This window comes from Eublepharis macularius, chromosome 18 (assembly GCF_028583425.1).
Source record: "Eublepharis macularius isolate TG4126 chromosome 18, MPM_Emac_v1.0, whole genome shotgun sequence".
Classification (NCBI taxonomy): Eukaryota; Metazoa; Chordata; class Lepidosauria; order Squamata; family Eublepharidae; genus Eublepharis; species Eublepharis macularius.
The window spans coordinates 12527831-12547921 of NC_072807.1; the positions used below are offsets into that span (position 1 = coordinate 12527831).

The window sequence follows — 20091 nt, forward strand, 5'->3', positions numbered from 1 at the left end:
ACATATATACTCCTCTTCATCCACTTGCAGGCAGACTAGAGATCCAGTGTGGGGCACTGGTTAGACAAGGATTGGGAACACGCAGATTCAAATACCCAGTCTCCTGGTCACTCTCAGCCTAACTAGGATAAAATGAGGAGGGGAGGATTGTATATACTGCCATGACTTTCTCAGGAATGTTGTAAAACTAGAATGTTTGCTGCAGCCTCCCCAGAGCCAATCATTACTTCAGCCATAAGCCCAAACTCAACTCTGTTCAAAAGAACTACTGAAGACAACCAACCAGCTTAGTGATCATCTAAGCTTCTGACTATTGAGAAGGCCCTGGATCACTCTCTGGCAGATAAGTAGATGGAGGATTTAGCAGGTGAGCAAATTCTCCATTCTTCCTACTTACCTTCTTTGAGTGGTCCACATCACGGATGTCACGGAGAAGTGTAATGACAGTGTGCTTATATACCGTCCTTCTGGACAGATTAGTGCCACACTCAGAGCGGTATCCTCACAATACAGCTGGTGAGCTGGGGCTGAGAGGCTTACCCAAGGCCACCTACTGAGTTCATGGCAGGAGTGGGATTCGAACCAGTCCTAACCATTTAACCACTGTGCTACAGCAGCTAATAGAGAGTTGAGTCTGTACACTATGCACTTTCATCAGCCCGGTCATGGTGGCCACTTGGGAGATCATAACGCAGGAAGGGGAGTCGCTGACCTTGATTGTGTATCTGGTGAGTGTCTTTGGTGTCTGTATAGGTCGCTTGTGTATTCTTACGGTGTATTATAAGCTGCTGGGGATACAAGAGAGTCTGTGATTCTTTGTAGATGCTCTTCCAGTTTCCTTTACTGAGGAATGGACTGAATTGCCGAAACGTGGGGAGTAATCCGGAAGCCTCGTCTTTCTCCGCATGCTTGCAATACCGTGCAGACTGTGATCAACTCAGAACTTTTTCTCAGTCCGCCAATAATTCCTCATGTTATATTTTTGTATTGATAAAAATAATATTATTATTAATATTTTGAATACAATACCATTTTCATTTCGTGTTTGTTTGGGAAGTGCTGCATTTCACGTGAGCCAGGCATGCAGAGGTGGTAGTGAAGAGGGAGGGGAGGGGAGGGGAGAGCAGGAGTCCCTGTGTGAGCCACAGAAGCAGAGGCAGTAGTGCTGCAGTTGGGTAGGTTAGCTGGTGAATGGGTTGCCTAGTGGTGGAGCGGGAAGGGGATTCAGTTTCTCCCCATCATGAAATTTGCAGGCTTCCCACTTCTTATAACTAATTTTGAAAATAGACCCAGCTGCAGATCCTTAAATCCAGTGACAGGGACCACATACAGTCCAAACGCAATTTTCTACAGGACTGGGGGACCTCCTCCCCGATTTGTAGAAAAATGTGAACACTCAAAAAAGGAGGGTTTTTAAAAATAAATCCTTTTCAGAGGAACGTTGTGTGCCCTTGCGGAGACAACATAAAAGGGCATCTTTGTGGGGGCTGGGTGTTGGCCTATCTTGCAGATGGTGCGCGGGGGTGGGGTTGCCAGGGCACTGCTGCCACCTCCCCTATTGTATGTGCCAGGCACAAAAAGGTGGAGAGCTATCCCCTTGCTGCCATGAGAGCTAGCCAGCTATTGGCAGTGTCACTGCAAGAGGCCAGGCTGGCTGTGGGCAAGTGGCCTTGGAGACGGGAAGACCCAAGAGAGGGGTCAAAAAGGATAGGATTCCTCCTCGTTTGTTCCACGGCCCCCTCGTTAGTTCCTTTACAAAAGTGTCCTGCTGAGCTGTTCCATTGTACTACAGTTGTAAATCCCTTTATAAAGATGCCCTCCTCAGTGTTTCTGCTTTGCACACTCTACAAAATGATAGAAATGGGGGCGCTTTCCTGACTTCCACAGGCAGACCGTCCCACAAGATGGGGGCCACAACAGAGAATGTGCCTGACTGTGTAACGTTTTTTTATCCATACCACATTAAAGCTTCCACACCTCTGCTTTTGAGATTTATATCCTAAATTCTGAACAGCTCGGGAATCTTCAGATAAGGTTTAAAGACAAAGATCTTTCTTTAAGGAACCTGTTACATAGTAAAAAATTTTATTGGGTTCTCATTTTAATCCTTTCCCTCAAGGCACACAGGGACTTCATTTAGAAATTAATCTTTATTCTTTATTGAAAAAACTCTTACTCTTTTTAATTAAGCAAGATACTAAAATTAAAAAAAATGATTAAAATGAAACCTGTATTTGATGAACAAACGTATTCAATAAAAAAGCTAGTAATGATTTAAATTCAGATCATACGCAAGTCTACTGTGAAATGGACTGGATTTCCAATAGACACACAGACGCATATATTTCTCAGCTAAACCACCTTCATGAGGTTTCTTTTGTCAAAACCATAATCTCTTACCTGGGTGACATCTTTTATACTAATTGGCAGGGCTTTTTTTCTGGGAAAAGAGATGGTAGAACTCAATGGTGGAATTAGGACCACACAGTGGCATTACTTTGGGTCAGCTGGAACAAGGGGGAAGTTTTTAAAAGTTTAAATCACCCTTGGCAAAAATGGTCACATGGTCAGTGGCCCCACCCTCTGATCTCCAGACAGAGGGCAGTTTAGATTGCAATCTCAACGCCCCTCTGTCTGGAGATCAGGGGGCGGGGCCACCGGCCATGTGACCATTTTCAAGAGGTGCCGGAACTCCGTTCCACCGTGTTCCAGCTGAAAAAAAGCCCTGCTAATTGGCATGTGCTATCTATAAAGACAGAGCTATCTTTCATACATGAGAATAATATAAAGATATGATTGGTCTTAAATTTAGCTGATCTTTCAGATTTTTTATCATGTGATATTCTGCCAAATCCAAAGGAATACTGTGATGCAGATGCATGATAAGCTTCATAAATCTTTAAAAGTTGACAAAATTTAAGTGAATAGCTCATCATCGGTCCATTCTAGCAATGAAAGAATCATTAATCTAACTTCCTCCAACTACTTTAATTGGATGTCAAAAGATAAAATGAATACCTGTTCACTAGCATACAAATTATAACTAGAGTATTTGTGATTAAATCCATATTCCCACTACAAATGGGAAGTTGCCAATTTTATCTGTTTGCGTAGTGGCATCTTCAAAAGGCTTTGCGTTAGCAAGCTCAGGGAGTGGATCATGGCAGGACAGCCAGTCCTGCAGATATGAGGGTTGAAGGCCATAAGGGGCTTGGCAGGTGATAACCAGTAACTTAACCTGAGGTGGGTAGATGGTTGATAACCAATGGAGTGATTGCAGAATAAGCGTAACATGCGTATTCTGCCTAGCTCCTGATAATAATTAAGCTATGCAGTTCTGTACTAGTTGGGGTTTGCAAAAAGACAAACTTTTAATTAAAAATGCCTCCTGCTACATAAGTAATTTTGGAAGATTGTCCAGGGCTAATAAATAAACAGCCAGTGTATTATAGTATTAGCAGCACTAGCCTCATCCCAATTCTGTCTTCCATTGCTGCATATTCAGGGGGAACTGTGGTGTAAGAAAAGGGCCCTATCAGGCTCTCAAGTGGATAAGTTTAATACTCTGGTTCAGGCTCTAAGTTTGTACAGGCCCCCAAACCAGGCCTGTTTTGAGAAAAGTTTCTTGGCTCGCTTATCCGGCGCACCTGCGAGTCGTCGCTGGTCTCTTGAGGACTGGCCTTGGGAGCCCTGGTGGAGCCCAGCTGCAATCACTATCAATCAGTACTCCTCGTATTTCTCATGCTAGTGCTACCAGTTAAGTATCCAAGCCCTGATTGGTTCATGCTCTGGTGAGCTGATGTAACACAGGCCTGAAAATGACTGTTTGATTGTACTGTGGATCCTCTCAGCATGTGTGAGAGAGGCTTGGCTTCCAGCATGACAAGAACTGCATAGCATGTTGCTAAAACGTTTGGTAAGGGCCTCAGCCATGAAGCCAGAGATTGTGAGATAGATAGCTTGCAGTGTTTTAGTTAGTTACGTGTATTTAGAATAGCCAAGCTCTTATTTGTTTTGTGCTTGCCTTAATGCCTATCTGAAGAGCAGTTCCTGCTCAGCATACGTTTCTGAAATCTGTCTTTAATAAGCTGCAATATATTATACCTGCCTGTGTCCAGAGTTACTTGCTGACGTGTACACGCCTTCAGAGCGAACTCAGAGGCTGAAAAGCCTCAAACAAATAGACACCCAGAGCCCTTGGAAGCTCCTAGGGGACTTGGGAAGGCTGTGCTCAGCACTCAGGAATGGGAGAGGGGGGCCTGGGATCTAGACATGTGGGGTATCCCAGATAGATTGATTGAGTGGGGTTTTATGTGCATTCCCCCCCCCCAGTATTCTGAATGGATTTATAGTCCTGAGAAGTTAAGTTGTTTCATGCACCAGATGGTTGATACCCCTCCTTTTCCCAGAAATTAACAGAAGAGCAGCCTTTCTGAATGAAGCTGTGGTCCATTCAGTTCAGTATCCTGTTTCCTACAATGAGCAGCCAGAAGCATCTGGTTAGCCCTCTTGGGAAGCAAGGTGCTGGATTACATGGACGATTTATCTGATCTGCCATGGTTTTATATATATGTTTTTGGGAAAAAAGCAGCTTGGGAAAAAGGGAACCAGTGGAAGTTTCCACTATAGCAGCACATCCAAGAAAAATGGGATTTGACTGCCAAAAAAATGCAGTGAGCACTCTCTGAACTGTGTTTACATTGAGCACCCTTGTAGTTCCATCCAGATGCAAATGTGTAATAGTAACTTGTGTTTGTGGAGATAATGCTTTTTGCCCCTTGGTTTTCTCTGCCTTGTGTCCTGGACTGCCTGTCCCTTGGTTTCAACCCTTCTTTCCTTCCAGGAGACTGAAGAGCCCGTGGTGGAGTGCCAGGAGTGCGAAGTGGATGCCTCTCCCTCCCAGACAGGGGGATCCTCACTCACTTCTGGAGACCTTGGAGACATCAGCTCCTTTTCCTCCAAGACCTCAGGCCTCCAGCACTCATCCAGCGGAGGGAGCAGTGGCTTGTCAGTGATGCGTAGCACTGCAAACTCTGGGCATGGAGCTGGGCTCCTCAGAGCAGGAACATGCAGAAGACTGGAGACCGGAGAGTTGGTCTTGCCTGCCGTCAAGAAACTGAGGTGTGTACAGGGTTTCTGGGTGGGCAAAGAGAAAGATGGCAGAGCCCTGGCCATCGGCTGGGTTTTGTTCCAGGTGAGCAAATATCTGCCTTCCTTTCTTAGGCTGTTCACAGATAACTTACCAGAGAGATTATCTGGCATTCATTGATTACGTATTGATATTTATGTCAGGGGAGATTGAATTTTTTAACTAACACAAGGTATTTGTGACTCAGCTGTATTAATCTCAGGATTGGTTTCGTAGACTTATTTTGCGTTTTTATTTTATTTTGAAATGCGTGTTATGCTTTTGGTAAGTTAAAAGTGGTTTATGGGGCCAATTAAATGCCAGATTTAAAAATCCAGTAAAACCATGGCACATAATGCCATGGTAAAATCATCTGTACAATTAAGTACATAAACCCACAAGACCAACCAGAGGCAAAGCACTTAAAGGGCAGTCAGTGTCAGAGGCGAAGTTACTTAAATAACGTTTCTGACCATTTAGTCAAACCACCTCAAAGGGAGAATGAAACGTGGTTGCTTCAACCCCTCTTGCTTGGCTGTGTGCAAGCATGATTTCAGGACAGCTGACAGGGCCTTCTGTGGCCCGTGTCAGTATTTGCCCCCCCCTTTTTTTTGATAGTTAGATTTTCATGCTGTTTGGATTCATGCCTCGAGTTACATAGGATGAGACCCTGTGCTGTGATAGGGAGAAGGGCAGAAGCGCTGGTGAGCTCCTCTCAGCTGCCTTTCTTTTCCTAGCCCTAAGAAAGGGGGCGGCCAGCCCCGTTCACCTGTGCAGCATGACGATGGGGCAGTGGAAGAGCATGGCCTCAGCAACCAACAGGTTGGGAAAGCACCTCTTACCCCCCGTGGGCGAGGAAGACGTGGCCGGCCCACCTCACGGTCACCTGGAACCAGGTCTGTTAACAGGCGGTGACGATGCCAGTGGGTGGGGGGAACGGGAGAAGAAAGGCTGGAGTGCTTAAGGACCTACCAGCCTTCTCTTTTGGAGGCTGTCCAGCAGTTGTTCTCCCTGGCTCTACAGGAGTGGTCCATCAGCAGCGGAAGATCTCTCAGCAACAGCCTCACTGAAAGAGAAGCTCAGCTCTCACGTCTCAGGCTGCCCTGTGGAGAGGCAGGAGCAGGCTGACGCCCCTTTCCGCCGCAGTGACTCCCCTGAAATCCCCTTGCAAGAAGGGCTGGCTGTCTCTGACTGTGCTGGGAACAGCTTTGTGGGCCTCCGGGTGGTGGCCAAGTGGTCCTCGAATGGCTACTTCTATTCTGGGACCATCACACAGGACGTGGGAGGCGCCAAGTACAAGCTGCTCTTCGATGACGGCTACGAATGTGATGTTCTGGGCAGAGACATCTTGTTGTGTGACCCCCTTCCACTGGATACGGAGGTGACTGCACTCTCCGAGGATGAGTACTTCAGCGCAGGTAACTGAGGCTTAGAAGAGACCAGGGATGTCCACTCTGGCAGTGGTGGCAGGAGTGGCTGGGGAGTAAGGAGCAGGAGAGGCCCCAGTCAGCGGCGGTTCTGTTGTCTTTGCTGCAGGAATAGTGAAGGGGCACCGCAAGGAATCTGGAGAGCTCTTCTACTGTGTGGAGAAAGACGGGCAGAGGAAGTGGTACAGACGGAGAGCTGTCATTCTGTCTCTGGAACAAGGGAATAGACTCCGGGAGCAGTTTGGACTCGGCCCGTATGAACCTAGCACACCCCTGACCAAGGCAGCCGACATCAGCCTAGGTAAGGGGCTTGGAGATGGCAGTCCAGCGGCTCTCTTAGCCTCTGGATCCCTTCAGTGCTCGCTTGGTGTCTTTGGTTGGGAATGTGGAAAGCAGGCCACGCGGCCAGGCCTAGGCCGGCGCAGAGTTATGGCTGTGTTTGATGACTCCATTGCCCAGGAAGGGAGTATCTGGCAGGGGCTTGTGCCACCATCCCTGCATCACGAGTCCTTGGCCTGGCAAGGGTAGCTAGAAAGGTAACGTGTGCAAGCTTCTTTGGGATGGCTTCTCCTACCCTGTAGAAAAGTTGTTCAGGGGCCCGTGTTCCACTGGGGACTGATCTGTCTTATCTTACGGCTTTAGATAACTTGGTAGAGGGAAAACGGAAGAGACGCACCAATCTTGGCCCGGCCAGCACAACGCCAACACGCAAGCACCCTGAGAGTCCTCAGGTATCACACAGGCCACTGACTGGCAAGAGGAAGCTGATGGCTTCCGAAGAAGAAAGATCTCCAGCCAAGCGAGGGCGGCGATCAGCCACTACCGCAAGATCAGGTGAGGTTCTGGGGATCATGGCCCAGGCTGTTGGGCCTCCTTAGCCTCTTGGGTGTAACATGGGCTTCAGGTTTCCACTGAGCTTGGCCTTGGCTTGATGCCACCCTGGGCTCTGCAGGCCTTTTCAGTTGTCCAAGGTGCTGTTGCATGCTTATGAGCTTTTTGGTCGACAATCTGAGTGAGCTGAGAAGTGTGAACCCTTCACCGTCCAACACGGTATTATTACAGGTGATCTGGCTTTGTATCTTGCACTGTAGTTATGGGGCTCTTTCTTTACAGGGGAGATGACGGGTCAGCCCAGCAGTAAAGACTCCGGAGACCTCTTGGCACTTGATCAACGATGGGGGCCTTTGCCCCACAACAAGACCCTCTTTCTGGGATACGCATTTCTCCTTACAGTGGCAAATCCTAATGATAAACTCTCCAGCCACCAAAAGCCTGCCGCAAGCAGTGAAGAGGAGGAAGGTAAGAGCCGTTCGCTCAAGAGGATTAGGCCTGGGGCCAAATCTGACTCGGTATCTCGGCTTGCTTGCAGTGACTTGGGTAGTCGGGCTTCTTGGGGAACACGGCAGTTTGCGAGCCACAGTCTGCAGGGGAAGGAAAAGTTTAGTAGGGTTTAAATTTCCCAAAGGGGATGAAAAGAGGTTTCCGAGCAAAGCTGAGAGGAAGGGGGTGGGGGCGGGGCGATGGAAGGATGTAGTGCCCTGAGAAAGAGGCACTTCTGGGTGGGAGCAGCTGGGCTTTCCTCTTGGAATGCGTCAGATCAGACAGGCATGTGCTGGTGGGAGAGGAGAGCACTAGGCGTGCGCACACACACAAAAAGGTCACAATTCAGATCTGAGTATCCGGAATACCATATATATTTGGTATTCCTGATATTCAGGTCCAAAAATACTGGCGTAATATCCGGATCAGTGTTTCATTTGGAAATCTAAATATATTTGGCTCCATTATTCCTGATGAGGAAACCTATTTGTGGGGCTGTGGGGTCATTTTTATGCAAACTCCACCAAAATCACAGGGAACCTACTTCATGTCCATTACAGACCCCTTACGGTTCAAGAAGATGGGAGCAAGAGGTCCGATTCTGTGGACCCCTGCACAAGATGCCCCCCACTCTCCATTGTTTTCTATTGGTGGGGGGTGGGATTCCAAGGCTTTCCAGGGCAAAGGAACCTTAACCAAACACACACTGTCAGCCTCTAACCAAAAACCAATCCCCATGCAAACTGAAGCAGCAGTAAACCAGAGAATCCCAGCAGAACCAATGCCAAATCAGACAATCTCAGCAGAACCCAAGTGAAGCAAGGGACACTGTTGCAAGCCCAGCAGAACCAGCGTCACACACACATCAAGTTGGTATAAGATCCCACTCTCAAGGAAGGCTTCAGAAAGCAAGAAGGTAATTTTGGGTGACCCAAGTTCTCCTTTCTCTGCAGGCCGCAGCACAGCTTGCACGGTCCCTCACTGGCCGAGCCTCGAGGCAGAACGGCAGCCTCAAAAATGCTTGGCGTCCTTTCTGTACAGGAGACCAGGGCTGGGGGTGTGGGGCAATTCCCCCGCCTGGCTTGCTCATGGCTGTGCCGCACCAGCCTCTCTCTTGCACCCAAAAAGCACCGCATGGTAGTGCTTCTTCAACTGGTTCCTGAGTCCGGTAGTTGAGAGATGAGCCGGGTCTTTCCCTTGACTGATCTGGGCCCTGCACTGCTAGTACTGTACATAGCGAGGGCTCTCCTTCTTCTGGAAGGGATCCCAGATGGCAGAGGTGTAGGGTCTCTGGGTAGACACACTATGTCTAGGAAAGGCAGAGAGAGATGGCTGAGGAGGAAGGGGTTGCGATGACAGCACCCTGGCGGGCACTTCTTTCATCTCTTCCTCTTCCGCCACCTTCATGCTCTCCTCTTGCCTCTCCCTGAAAGGCCTGCTGCTGGCCTCGGAGGAAACTGGCCAAGGCTCAGTGGTAGTGATCGTCTCCTCCAGCCTCCAACAGTCCTTAGGCCCCTGGGGCGAGCTCGAAGACAAGAAGACTCGTGTCCTCTAAGTCCATCCCAAGGACAGCTCATGCTCTTCTTCCTCCAGTTACTGAGTCACAACAGCTGGAGGAAGGGGAGACTCAGCAACAGGCCGCTGCCCAGTGCCAGCTCCTGCCTCAGGCATCTGCTGTGGGGGCAGCGTTCCTGCAACAGGCTCAGCAAAGAGGACCTTGTGAGGCCTCTTGCTGTCACCAGCCAAGCCAGAAGCCAGGCGGGTGGAAGGCAGTTGTGGCAGAGCAAGCCTCCACACAGGAGAGGGGAAAGCTGTCGCCCTCCCCTCCCCTCTGCTGCTCTTCTGCTTTGCCTTTCCCCCAGGGCCCCACTGGACTCCTCTCCTGTTGTTCATCTGTCCCCACTAGTACTACTTACACTTTCAGAATAGGCCTAGCTGAACTGGGCTATGCTCCCTTACACAGCACTAACACATACAATTTTTCCAACCTGCCCTTTTTTTAAATTTTCAACACCTAGCCAAATATCAGACTCTACCTATTCTAAAAACTGGCCAGTTGTTGTTAGTCTAACCTGGAGATGGAAATACGTTCTCTTATTTAAAAGCCTTATTTAGGTTATGTTCTAACTACCCTAGCAAGCAGCTTACTTCCTCTTTGAGAATCAAACAACTCCTTTTTTCAAACTGAGAGACTAGTACAGGTCAGCCTCTGGCTGCAAATACTACTTTTCTAAACTGTCTGTCCGGGCTTCACTGAAGCCAACTGATCAAGAACAAGGTGAGCAGCCTAGTTTTTTAAAACTATGGCCCTGTTTATCTATTTGACAGCAACACCTGCATCCTTCTTAATGCCTAGACAAGCATGGTCCCTAAGCTAAAAATAAATTTGTGTTTTTTAACCAGACCCACACCTCACTTATGCTAAAACCTTATTAAAACCTAGCAACAACAACACAGAATAACCTAACAAGAGCACCCCAAAAGACCACTAGAGGCAAAAACAATAAACAACTTAAGTATACAACAGCAACTCATAATATATAGCAATTAACTGCAAGCAACTCTTCAACTATTAAATCAAGCGAAAAAAAAGCAGTCCCCACAACAGCAACTCTTACTATATAACAGTTAACCTTTTTAAATATTAAATCATACCAAAAAGCAAAAAAGAATGTGCCCCTCACAAGAGCAACATGTATTACATTACATTACCTCCAGAAAACATGCAAAAGCACACCTCAAAAGAGCAAAAGCAATTTAAACAAAGTTTTAAAAGGAAGTTTAAAAGCAAAGAAAAAGCTTGTCCCTTTCCCCACCCCTCCCCAATCCAACACCAGCTCCCCCAAAAAAACCAAGAAAAAATGATGAGGTGACTACTCAAACCAGGCAAAAGTTCCTCAGGTGGTCCTACAGGCAGAAGTTCCTCCATCATGCACTCCAGGCAGGCAGCAGCAGTAATCCAAAGCACAAATCCAAAAGGCACTGGTAAATCTCGAAGACACACTCCCAGAGCAACCAGAGGCTAAGAACACTCACAACATAATCTCCAGAAATCTCACTCAAAACGGAGTCTACTTTGAGTCATGTCTCTTTTTATGTTCTTGCAGAAATTCGGAAAAAAACCTTTCCCATCAAAGAATCCCTGTAATTGGCCAGACAAGTAGAACTTCTACACCCATAGGTCATTCATTCACTCCCCCTCCCTCCTGCCTCACTCCCTCCTCCTGCTGGAAAGAACAGAAGGGAGAAGCCTGCCAGCTTTAAAATGGTCGGCATGGCGATTCCTGGATAAATCCAAATAATTTGGGTATATTAGAGAATCCAGTATTTGGTATAGCTGAATACATCCAGATATAATTGTGTATGCTGAATACACCGGAATAATACCAGCAAAATATTATTCAGGTATATTTTCTGTCTAATGCCCCTAGAGAGCATTAGAAACACCAGCCACGAGCAGGGGAGCCTGAGGAAACGAGGATGGGGTCAATGATACAGTGTTGTAGAGAGGAGCCCAGGAGAAAACGGGACTGGGGAAAACCCACAAAGAAAGACCTAGAAGAGTCTGCCAGGGCAGGCAAGGGAGGCTGCTTTGTCTTGAGTTGGGGCCCTGACAAGGGAGTTCTCCCAGTTGTGATTCTTCTGTCATGGCAACATGATGATCTTGCAACTCCAGGGCCAGTGAGGGTGAGCTGCTGGGGCTAAACTTCAAGCAACGCCGCCTGGGTTTTGCTGTGGACAAATTGACATTTCAGACGTAATGTTGCTGAGATAATAGTGAATGTGGAAGTGACCATGATTGGCTAGCAGGAACCCAGCACGGTGTTTGAAGCCTCACTCTGCCATGGAAGCTCACTCCCTGTGGGCCAGTCAAACACTCTTAAGCACAGCCTACCTCACAGGGTTGTTGAGGACGTAACGGAGGCAAGGACAACGACGTAATCTACTTTCAGTCCCCACTGGGGAGAAAGTCGGAGGAGAAGTGAAGGGAATCAATAACTTCATCAGCCACTGCTCTGAGCAGGAAAGTCACTGTAGGCTCTAAATTTAAAGTGTGGATGTGAAATCCCTCAAGGTGGCTTGCGCCTCCTGTCAGCCCAGTCTGTTTGAGAGCCAGTTTGGTGTAGTGGTTGAGAGCAGCGGGACTGTAATCTGGAGAGCCGGGTTTGATTCCCCACTCCTCCACTTGAAACCAGCTGGGTGACCTTGGGTCAGTCACAGCTTTTTCAGAGCTCTCTCAGCCCCACCCACCTCAAAGGGTGATTGTTGTGGGGATAATAATAACATACTTTGTAAACTGCTCTGAATGGATGTTAAGTTTTCCTGAAGGGTGGTACACAAATCGAATGTGGTGGTGGTAGTGATGGAGATGATGATGATGATGTATGGAGCACCATGTTCTGCTAGTGCTGGCTAGTGTCTCAGGAGCCATTTGTGGAGAAGATGGACTTTTCGCCAGATCACTGCTTGCTCTGAGATCAGGCACGAAACTGTCTCTGTTCTTGACCTCAGCTAAGTATTCCAGATAGTGGTCACTTCTCTGGCTTTTTTGGGATTGATCATTCCATATCCCTCTTTTTGGAGACAAAAATGGGAGATGAGGCGCTGCTTAAAAAGCAGATCTGTTTTGAGAAGTTCCTTGTGGTAGACAACGGGCTTCAGCTTCCTGTTTTGTTCCAGAATTCTCAGATACGACTCCTTACAACAAACACTACATTGAGTTACAGCTGCAAACTGGAGGTGGTTTCATTCTGGAGGAATTCAATGACAGCCAGGTCAGAACTCTGGGCTCTGTGTGTGGGGGGGGGGGGGATGGGGGGCAGGGGGAATGGTGCAAGATGTTCCCTCCCAGGGGTCAGTATGAGGAGGCCTGACTGGATGATACGGGCTTCCTGGCACTTTGCCCTTCCCTTGTTTTGAGCATCTAGTTCTGCAAGTGGTGTACACCTCAGCCACTTTCCAGTTGTATCTTCAAAAAGCTGCTGCTGGAGGAGTGATGAAGTGGTGGGTGTGGTGCTTACCAAAGCTCAGGGTCCAAAAAGCAAGTCATTTTCCTGGTGTTAGAACTGCTCCTCTGGCCTGTGAGCTACTGGTTGCTTTTCTGCAGACGCCAGTGGAGTGTCTGAAGTAAGCAATACTTTCACTGTCACGATTCTTGCTGAAATTTGTGTGCGCAGCCTTGCCTCAAATATGCACTGCTGTGTAAGATTAGGAACCAAAGCTGCCAGAACAAGGAAGTCAAGACATCAGAGTGGTAGTGCAAACAAGACGTCGTGATGGCTGTTCCTTCCATGAAGGAAAGGCACTTATAAAGATGCTTTTTCAGGGACTGCTAGACAAGGGTAATGCGGGCAAAAGGTGACTCTGTTCACCTGTTTCACCTTGCCTTTGCTGCACATGTTGGGTCTGAGTGAGAAGGCAGTTGAGCAAAGGCTGTCCTCTTCAGTGGGCTTTGCACAATGGACTTCAGGCACATTTTGAAGGTTAGGCATATGAAGGAACACTGGGTAAGGATCTAATCAGGCTGCCCCTTAAAATCTTGAGTGCTGTGCTATGAAGGAGCTCAGAAACTACCCTTCTAATGTTAGAGGTGTATGCTGAAAGCCCGTTTAGCATGTGCTGTTCTTTATTTTTGCAGTGTAGCGCAGCTCATCAGTGTCTCCTGATAGCAGACCAGCATTGCCGGACCCGGAAGTACTTCTTGTGCCTTGCGCGAGGAATACCCTGTGTCTCACACGTCTGGGTCCATGACAGTTGTCACGCCAACCAGCTTCAGAACTACCGCAATTACCTGTTGCCAGCTGGCTACAGCTTGCTGGAGGAGAGACTACTGGAGTGGTAAGTGCAGTGAATGGGACCACAAGACAGAGAATTGGGCTTCTTGCTACGAAGAGGGTGGAAGAGACGGTGCGGTGAAACAGAGTGGTGCTATAGGTTGGTGCCTGAAAGCATTTAATAGCAATGGAGCCCCCATTTTTTCTAGGCACCCCCGAGAGAACCCGTTCCATAACCTGAAGGTGCTTCTGGTATCAAATGAACTGCAGGACTTTCTGGAACTCTGGGCCGAAGTTCTCATGATTGGGGGAGCAGCTTCCGTTAAGCAACATCAATCAAACACTTGGAGTGCAGGTATGTCTCTGGCTGCCAGCAGGGAGGGGCTGGGTGACCTGTACAGGAGGGATATGCTGTTCTGCCCGTGGAGAAGTAGCTTATTTGCTACAGCTTGCTTATACCACATGGTCTATACCACTGCTGGGTGCTCCTCTTCATCCACTCACAGGCAGACTAGAGAGCCAGTGTGGGGCACTGGTTAGACAAGGATTGGGAACACGCAGATTCAAATACCCAGTCTCCTGGTCACTCTCAGCCTAACTAGGATAAAATGAGGAGGGGAGGATTGTATATACTGCCGTGACTTTCTCAGGAATGTTGTAAAACTAGAATGTTTGCTGCAGCCTCCCCAGAGCCAATCATTACTTCAGCCATAAGCCCAAACTCAACTCTGTTTAAAAGAACTACTAAAGACAACCAACCAGCTTAGTGATCATCTAAGCTTCTGACTATTGAGAAGGCCCTGGATCACTCTCTGGCAGATAAGTAGATGGAGGATTTAGCAGGTGAGCAAATTCTCCATTCTTCCTACTTACCTTCTTTGAGTGGTCCACATCACGGATGTCACGGAGAAGTGTAATGACAGTGTGCTTATATACCGTCCTTCTGGACAGATTAGTGCCACACTCAGAGCGGTGAACGAAGTCAGTGTTATTATCCCCACGATACAGCTGGGGAGCTGGGGCTGAGGAGTGGCTTATCCAAGGCCACCTGCAGAGTTCATGGCACTAGTGGGAATCAAACCTGCAGAGTGCTGGCTCAGAGCTCAGCCACTACGCTACAGCAACTTGGTGTATAGCAACAAATGGGAGCAGCTTTGAAGCACCTTTCTGCCAGAGGCTGCCTCCAGTTGCACTTGTAGGCAAAAGCCAAAGAGCAGCGCTCAGCACCTGGCTGTGCCTAGAGTGAAGGGGCCAGCGCCTCTTGCAGAGAAGAATAGTCACCTTTCCCCACCTGCAGATTTAGCAGATTCCCTCCCCCTCAAAAGCTGACTCATAGGTCACCAAACATCTTACAGGCTTCTGCAGGGCACATGGAGCCATCTAGCAAGAGGGATTTTGAAATGCTAATTGCACAAATGAAAAGGAAGAACTGCTTTACATGAGAGTAAATACGGAGGGATCTATCCAAGTTGGGGGAGAAATAGCAGAATGTAGTACCACCCATCTGCCTGTGCACAGTATTGGCTGGGCTAGAGTTGGGTCTTAAACAGCGCTTGGATAAACTCCAGGCTAGAGAGAGAGAGAGAGCACTTGAGCTAGCAAGGGAGAAACAAAGCCATGTGCCCTGGAAAACTTTATCTGTGGACTTTCCCAAGCAGCCTACAGCCTCTAGGTAATGCTGGAAAGTCTGGTATTGGATAGGGGAACACATTGTCATGGAGTAGGTTGGGATGAAGTGGGAGTGAGCTGGGAGAGGTCTGCTGATCAGTTTTAATTCCAGGGGAGTTCCAGAAACCACCTGGAGGTTGGTAGCCCTACTTTGCAGGTAACCAGGCGTCTTGCTGTAACATCTCCTAAAATCCTTCTGCTCAGTTGATCTGCTTGGCTGGTCTGTGCCCTTGAGGAGTCAGACCTGTACAGATGCTGTAACCTCGGCTGATGGAAATAATGGAACAGTCTGCTTTCCCACAGCCTGTGATGGATGCAGGTGGTGTTGGCTGAATGAATCATGACACGTTTCCCTAGAAGTAATCCTGGAAGTCCTTTTTTTTAATTACATTTTTTTAATAACAATAAACTATTAAATCCTGGAAGTCCTGATAGGCAAGTAGGAGGCCATATGACATAGTCCCTTATGAAATCAGACCACTGACCTATAAAGGACAGTATCGTCCCCGCAAGCTGCAGCTCTCCAGGGACTCAATCCCATTTCTGCCACCTGATCCTTTGCACTGGAGATGCTCCCCCTTTGAACTTAAGAGATGAGAACCACCTTGTTTGACAGACTCTTTCCATGGCCTCAGCCAGTTGGAATTCTTAGCCCCAGCAGTGGAAGCCATTAGTATACCTGACAAACAGAACTCCCATCTGTTAGCAAAACGGTGAGCCCAGAAGGACAGCGTGTAGTGAGGTATGTTGTTGAGGCTTGGGCATCTGTTCCTTCTTTTAAGGAGTAGAGCCAAGCAAGAGCGGCAATGAAGAGGCAGCTCTTACTACCTTGGTTACCACTGGACGGGTCTCTGCAAGATGGCACAAAAAATCATTAGGCAGGAAAGTCTTAGCTAAAGAGTCCTTTGTCCACAACTGGTGACATCAGGATACTTGTTCCTGAGAAGGTCCACTTCCAGTCTAATGCAGTATTGTGTCTGGAGAGTCTCAGGCCTTCGACCACAACAAAAAATTTAAGTTAGTATTGGCACAACCTCTTTCTGTATGACAAAGGCTGGTGGATGGTCAGAAGGTATAATCCTGGGAAAACTTTAGGACTATCTTGAGTACTTCAGAATACAGATGGGCCATGGGTTTGGCCTGCAGGGTCCAACCCTATTTCCTGATTAGGCTTCTTGCCTTTGGACTTGAAAGACGAGAGGAGCTCGAACTGCTCAATTCCCCACTCTGCCATGGAATCTAGTTGGGCAACACCTCTGTCTTAACACACCTCAAAGGATTGTTGTGACAATTAAATGGAGAGGAAACCAATGTAAGCTGTTTGGAGGAGGGGGACAAAGGTGGGGGACAATTGACATAAGTAAAATGCCCCCCAACCATGGTCAGGAACTGGGTGTATTATCTGCAAGCTCCATAACAAAGCAGGGAGATGGAAGACCAACACTGGAGTCCCTCCTGGGCTAGGAAGCATCGGTTGCCATACATCTTTGAAGAGAACTGTTCGTTACTGTATGCGGCACTGCTCCAAAGTGCCTGGCAGCTGCCTCTCTGACCCAGACTGCTGGCAGGAGGCGTCTGCTGGGGGTTGGGAGTCAGCCTGCAGCAGAGGTTTCCCAGCTGCTCAGCTCCAGACAAGGACACGGCATCCCCAACCAGTATGCCTGCCCCGCCCCACTCCTTGGCCCCAGTAGCTCAATCCTGCAGCGACAGAGGCCGAGTTGCAGCTTTCATTATGTTCCAATTATATTTAAAATAAAGATAAAAAAGGACTCTTGGGCAGCAGCTGGATAAAAGCCTGCCAAAACCGGGGACCGTGGAGGGGCCGGAGGATTGAGTTTTTTCCTGGAGAGGCAGGACAAAGATTGGCTCGGGGGAAGACGTGCCTCCGCAGTCAGTCCTGGGCCCTTCCCTTTCTTTCAGAGGAACTTGCATACCATCTGGGTGGCAAACAGGGAGAAGGAAGCTGTGGCAACAGCTTCAGTGTTGGGGATGGGCTAAGTGAAGTGCCCCCTAATGTGGTTGAGCTGTTGGATGAAGAAAGGAAGGGCATTCTCCCCGCCGCCCCCCCGAGGCAATATGGGTCAAGGCACAGGGGTTATGCCACTGAAGCAGGCTGCCCTCTTCGTGACCTGTTTCTGGCTATGAGGCTGGCCCTGCAGGTAGAAGATGCCAGGAGGGCTTTGGCCCCTTCGTTTTTTTAAATTTTCATTTTTAAAGTATGTTACCTGTAGTCCATCTTTCTCACTGAGATTGAAGGTGGAGTGCACAATACAAGTCACTGTGATCAATGACTGGGACGTTCAATAGACAATAAAGTAGAGTAAGGATAGCAGAAATCCAGTAGAGAGCTGAAAAAATTGCTGAAACAAGCACAAGCAAACTTAATAGGACATCTTTAACAACATGGAACTATCCAGCAAGAACATATTTGCAGCACCAGACAGTACAGAGTAGCATACTAATCCCTGTACCAACACATCTCCTCAAGAATTCAGTTTGGCAGAGTTTGCAGGAAGCCAGGAGGGGGGGGAGCTTTCCTGACCATTCAGGCAGGTCGTTCCACATGGTGGGGGCCACTGCAGAGGATGCAGGTGTCCAGGCAGCTGTTGATGTTGCCCGTTTGCAGGGTGGCACCTGCAAAATGCCCAGTTCAGTTGAGTGAAGCTGCTGTTGCAAAGCATGGGGAGAAAAGCGGCCCTGCAGGTATGAGAGGCCAAGGCCATGTAGAGCTTTGTATGCGATCGCCATTGCCATAAATTTAGCCTGGTGACAGGTGGGTGGCCAATGGAGTGGCTGCAGAATGGAAGTTAGCACGTGCGTTCTGCTTGACTCCGGATAATGATCAAACTGCAACATTCTTCGCTGCCTGGAGTTTCCAAGTCGACTTTGAGGGCAGACTGATGTAGACTGGATGTGCTGAGGTAGGGGGCTGTCTTCTAGGCTCGATGGGAGTTTGTAGAAGGTATTTTTTGCAGCTGCGTCTACTTGTTTTTCAAGCAGCAGTGCTGGTTCCAGTACGACCGCTAGGCTTTTATCCGAGTCTGCAGGGGTCAGCTGAACCCCGATGAAAACGAGGAGTCCAGTGCCCTTCAATATCCCTGCCTTCCCAACCAGTATCGCTTCTGTCTTGTCTAGGTTTCACTTAGTTTGCTTCAGCCAGTTGACCACAGCTGTCAGGCAGCAGCTGAGGACCTCCACTGCATCCGCAGATTTGGATAGAGATAGCGCTGGGCATCATCCACATATTGATGACATCCAATTCCATAGCTATGAATGATTTCTCCTACAGGCTTTATGGAGAGGTTGAATAACATGGGGGATAAGACTGAGCTGTGTGAAACCCCACGTGATAATTCCCACCCTGAAGATAGCTGGTCTCCAACAACCTTTTCGAGTCTGTTCCATGAGGAATGACTTAAACCAGTCCAAGGCACATTCCCCCAATATCCACTTCTGCCTTTCAATGCCTCAACAGGATGGCATGATTTGACTGTGTCAAAGGCTGCAGAGAGATCCAGGAGGAGCAACGAAGAAGCCTGGCCTTTGTCTACATTCAGAGGGAGGTTATCCACTAAAGCCGCCAGAGCCACCTCTGTGACATAGCCCAGCTTGAACCCAGACTGGAAAAGCGTCCAGAGCGCAATTGTTACTCAAGACCTAGAATTGGCCTGCTAGCTTCTGCTCTCTCAATCACCTTGCCTATAAAGGGCAGATTGGACTGTGGGTGATAATGGGTTACATCTAGGGATTTTAAAAATTAGTAACATTCAATTTATACACCGCCCTTCAGGACAACTTAATGCCCACTCAGAGCAGTTTACAAAGTATGCCATTATTATCCCCCCAGCAAAACACTCTGTGAGGTGGGTGAGGCTGAGAGAGCTGTGACTAGCCCAAGGTCACCCACCTGGCTTCAAGTGGAGGAGTGGGGAATCAAACTCGGCTCTCCAGATTAGAGTCCTGCGCTCTTAACCACTACACCAAACTGGCTCGCTCTGGTGGATAACTGTTTCGAGTTGTTTTGGGAAGGCATCTCGAGTTAGTGACCGATCTATAATAAAGGCCTCATTCGTATATTTACATGATTTTAGCACCCAATATGGGCAAAGATCAAGAGCACAAGTAGTGGCTTTCACCGATGCCAGAATCATCTTAATATCTATCGCTGTACCTGGGTCAAAATGGTCCATAAGCTTTGTCTGAATTACCTTCTTTTTCTGCAGATGTTGGTTTGGGTGTGTTTGATGTGGTGGTGACCGACCGTTCCTGCCCACCTGTCGTCTTGAAATGTGCAGAAGCATTACAGCTGCCTGTGGTAAACCAAGAGTGGATAATCCAAAGCCTTGTTGCTGGCGAGACTGTTGGCTTTAAACACCCACAGTATCAACTGGAGTGTAGCCACTGCTGAAATGCCTTTCTGCTTTGTGAAGATACATAATGTAGGATTCAGGTGTCTGTCAGTTGACCTGTGCATGATGTGCTATAGTTAACTGCTGGCGTTTTATGAAAATAAATGCTGATTTTTTGTTGTTGTTGTGTTAACTGAATACTCTTTTATTTTGCGATCTCTAAAGGGCCCCAGTGTGATTCCTTGGCAACTGAAGAAGAGTTTCTTCAAAATAACTTGAATTCCAGTCACTCACACAGAGAGTTTTCTTAAGGGCACAGGGCATATATTTGTGGATTATGTCATTTATAGTCTGCCTTTCTCACTGAGACTCGAGGCGGGTTACAGTTAGAGTGGTGAGTGTTCTAGGCAGTGAGTATATGTCTA

General features: G+C 48.0%; 1 protein-coding gene across 3 annotated transcripts in view; it reads left to right on the forward strand.

Annotated features, from left to right (window-relative positions):
• TP53BP1 (tumor protein p53 binding protein 1) overlaps positions 1-19846 on the forward strand; it is a 64807-nt gene extending 44961 nt beyond the window's left edge. For all 3 annotated transcript variants that reach the window (XM_055002144.1, XM_055002145.1, XM_055002146.1), the window contains exons 16-25: positions 4844-5121; positions 5866-6024; positions 6152-6546; positions 6665-6856; positions 7198-7389; positions 7669-7854; positions 12556-12650; positions 13514-13713; positions 13859-14004; positions 19541-19846. In XM_055002144.1, coding sequence (XP_054858119.1) covers positions 4844-5121; positions 5866-6024; positions 6152-6546; positions 6665-6856; positions 7198-7389; positions 7669-7854; positions 12556-12650; positions 13514-13713; positions 13859-14004; positions 19541-19725 — 2028 coding nt within the window. In that variant the 3' untranslated portion in view covers positions 19726-19846. The remainder of the gene's footprint in view (positions 1-4843; positions 5122-5865; positions 6025-6151; positions 6547-6664; positions 6857-7197; positions 7390-7668; positions 7855-12555; positions 12651-13513; positions 13714-13858; positions 14005-19540) is intronic.
• Positions 19847-20091: the final 245 nt, after the last annotated feature.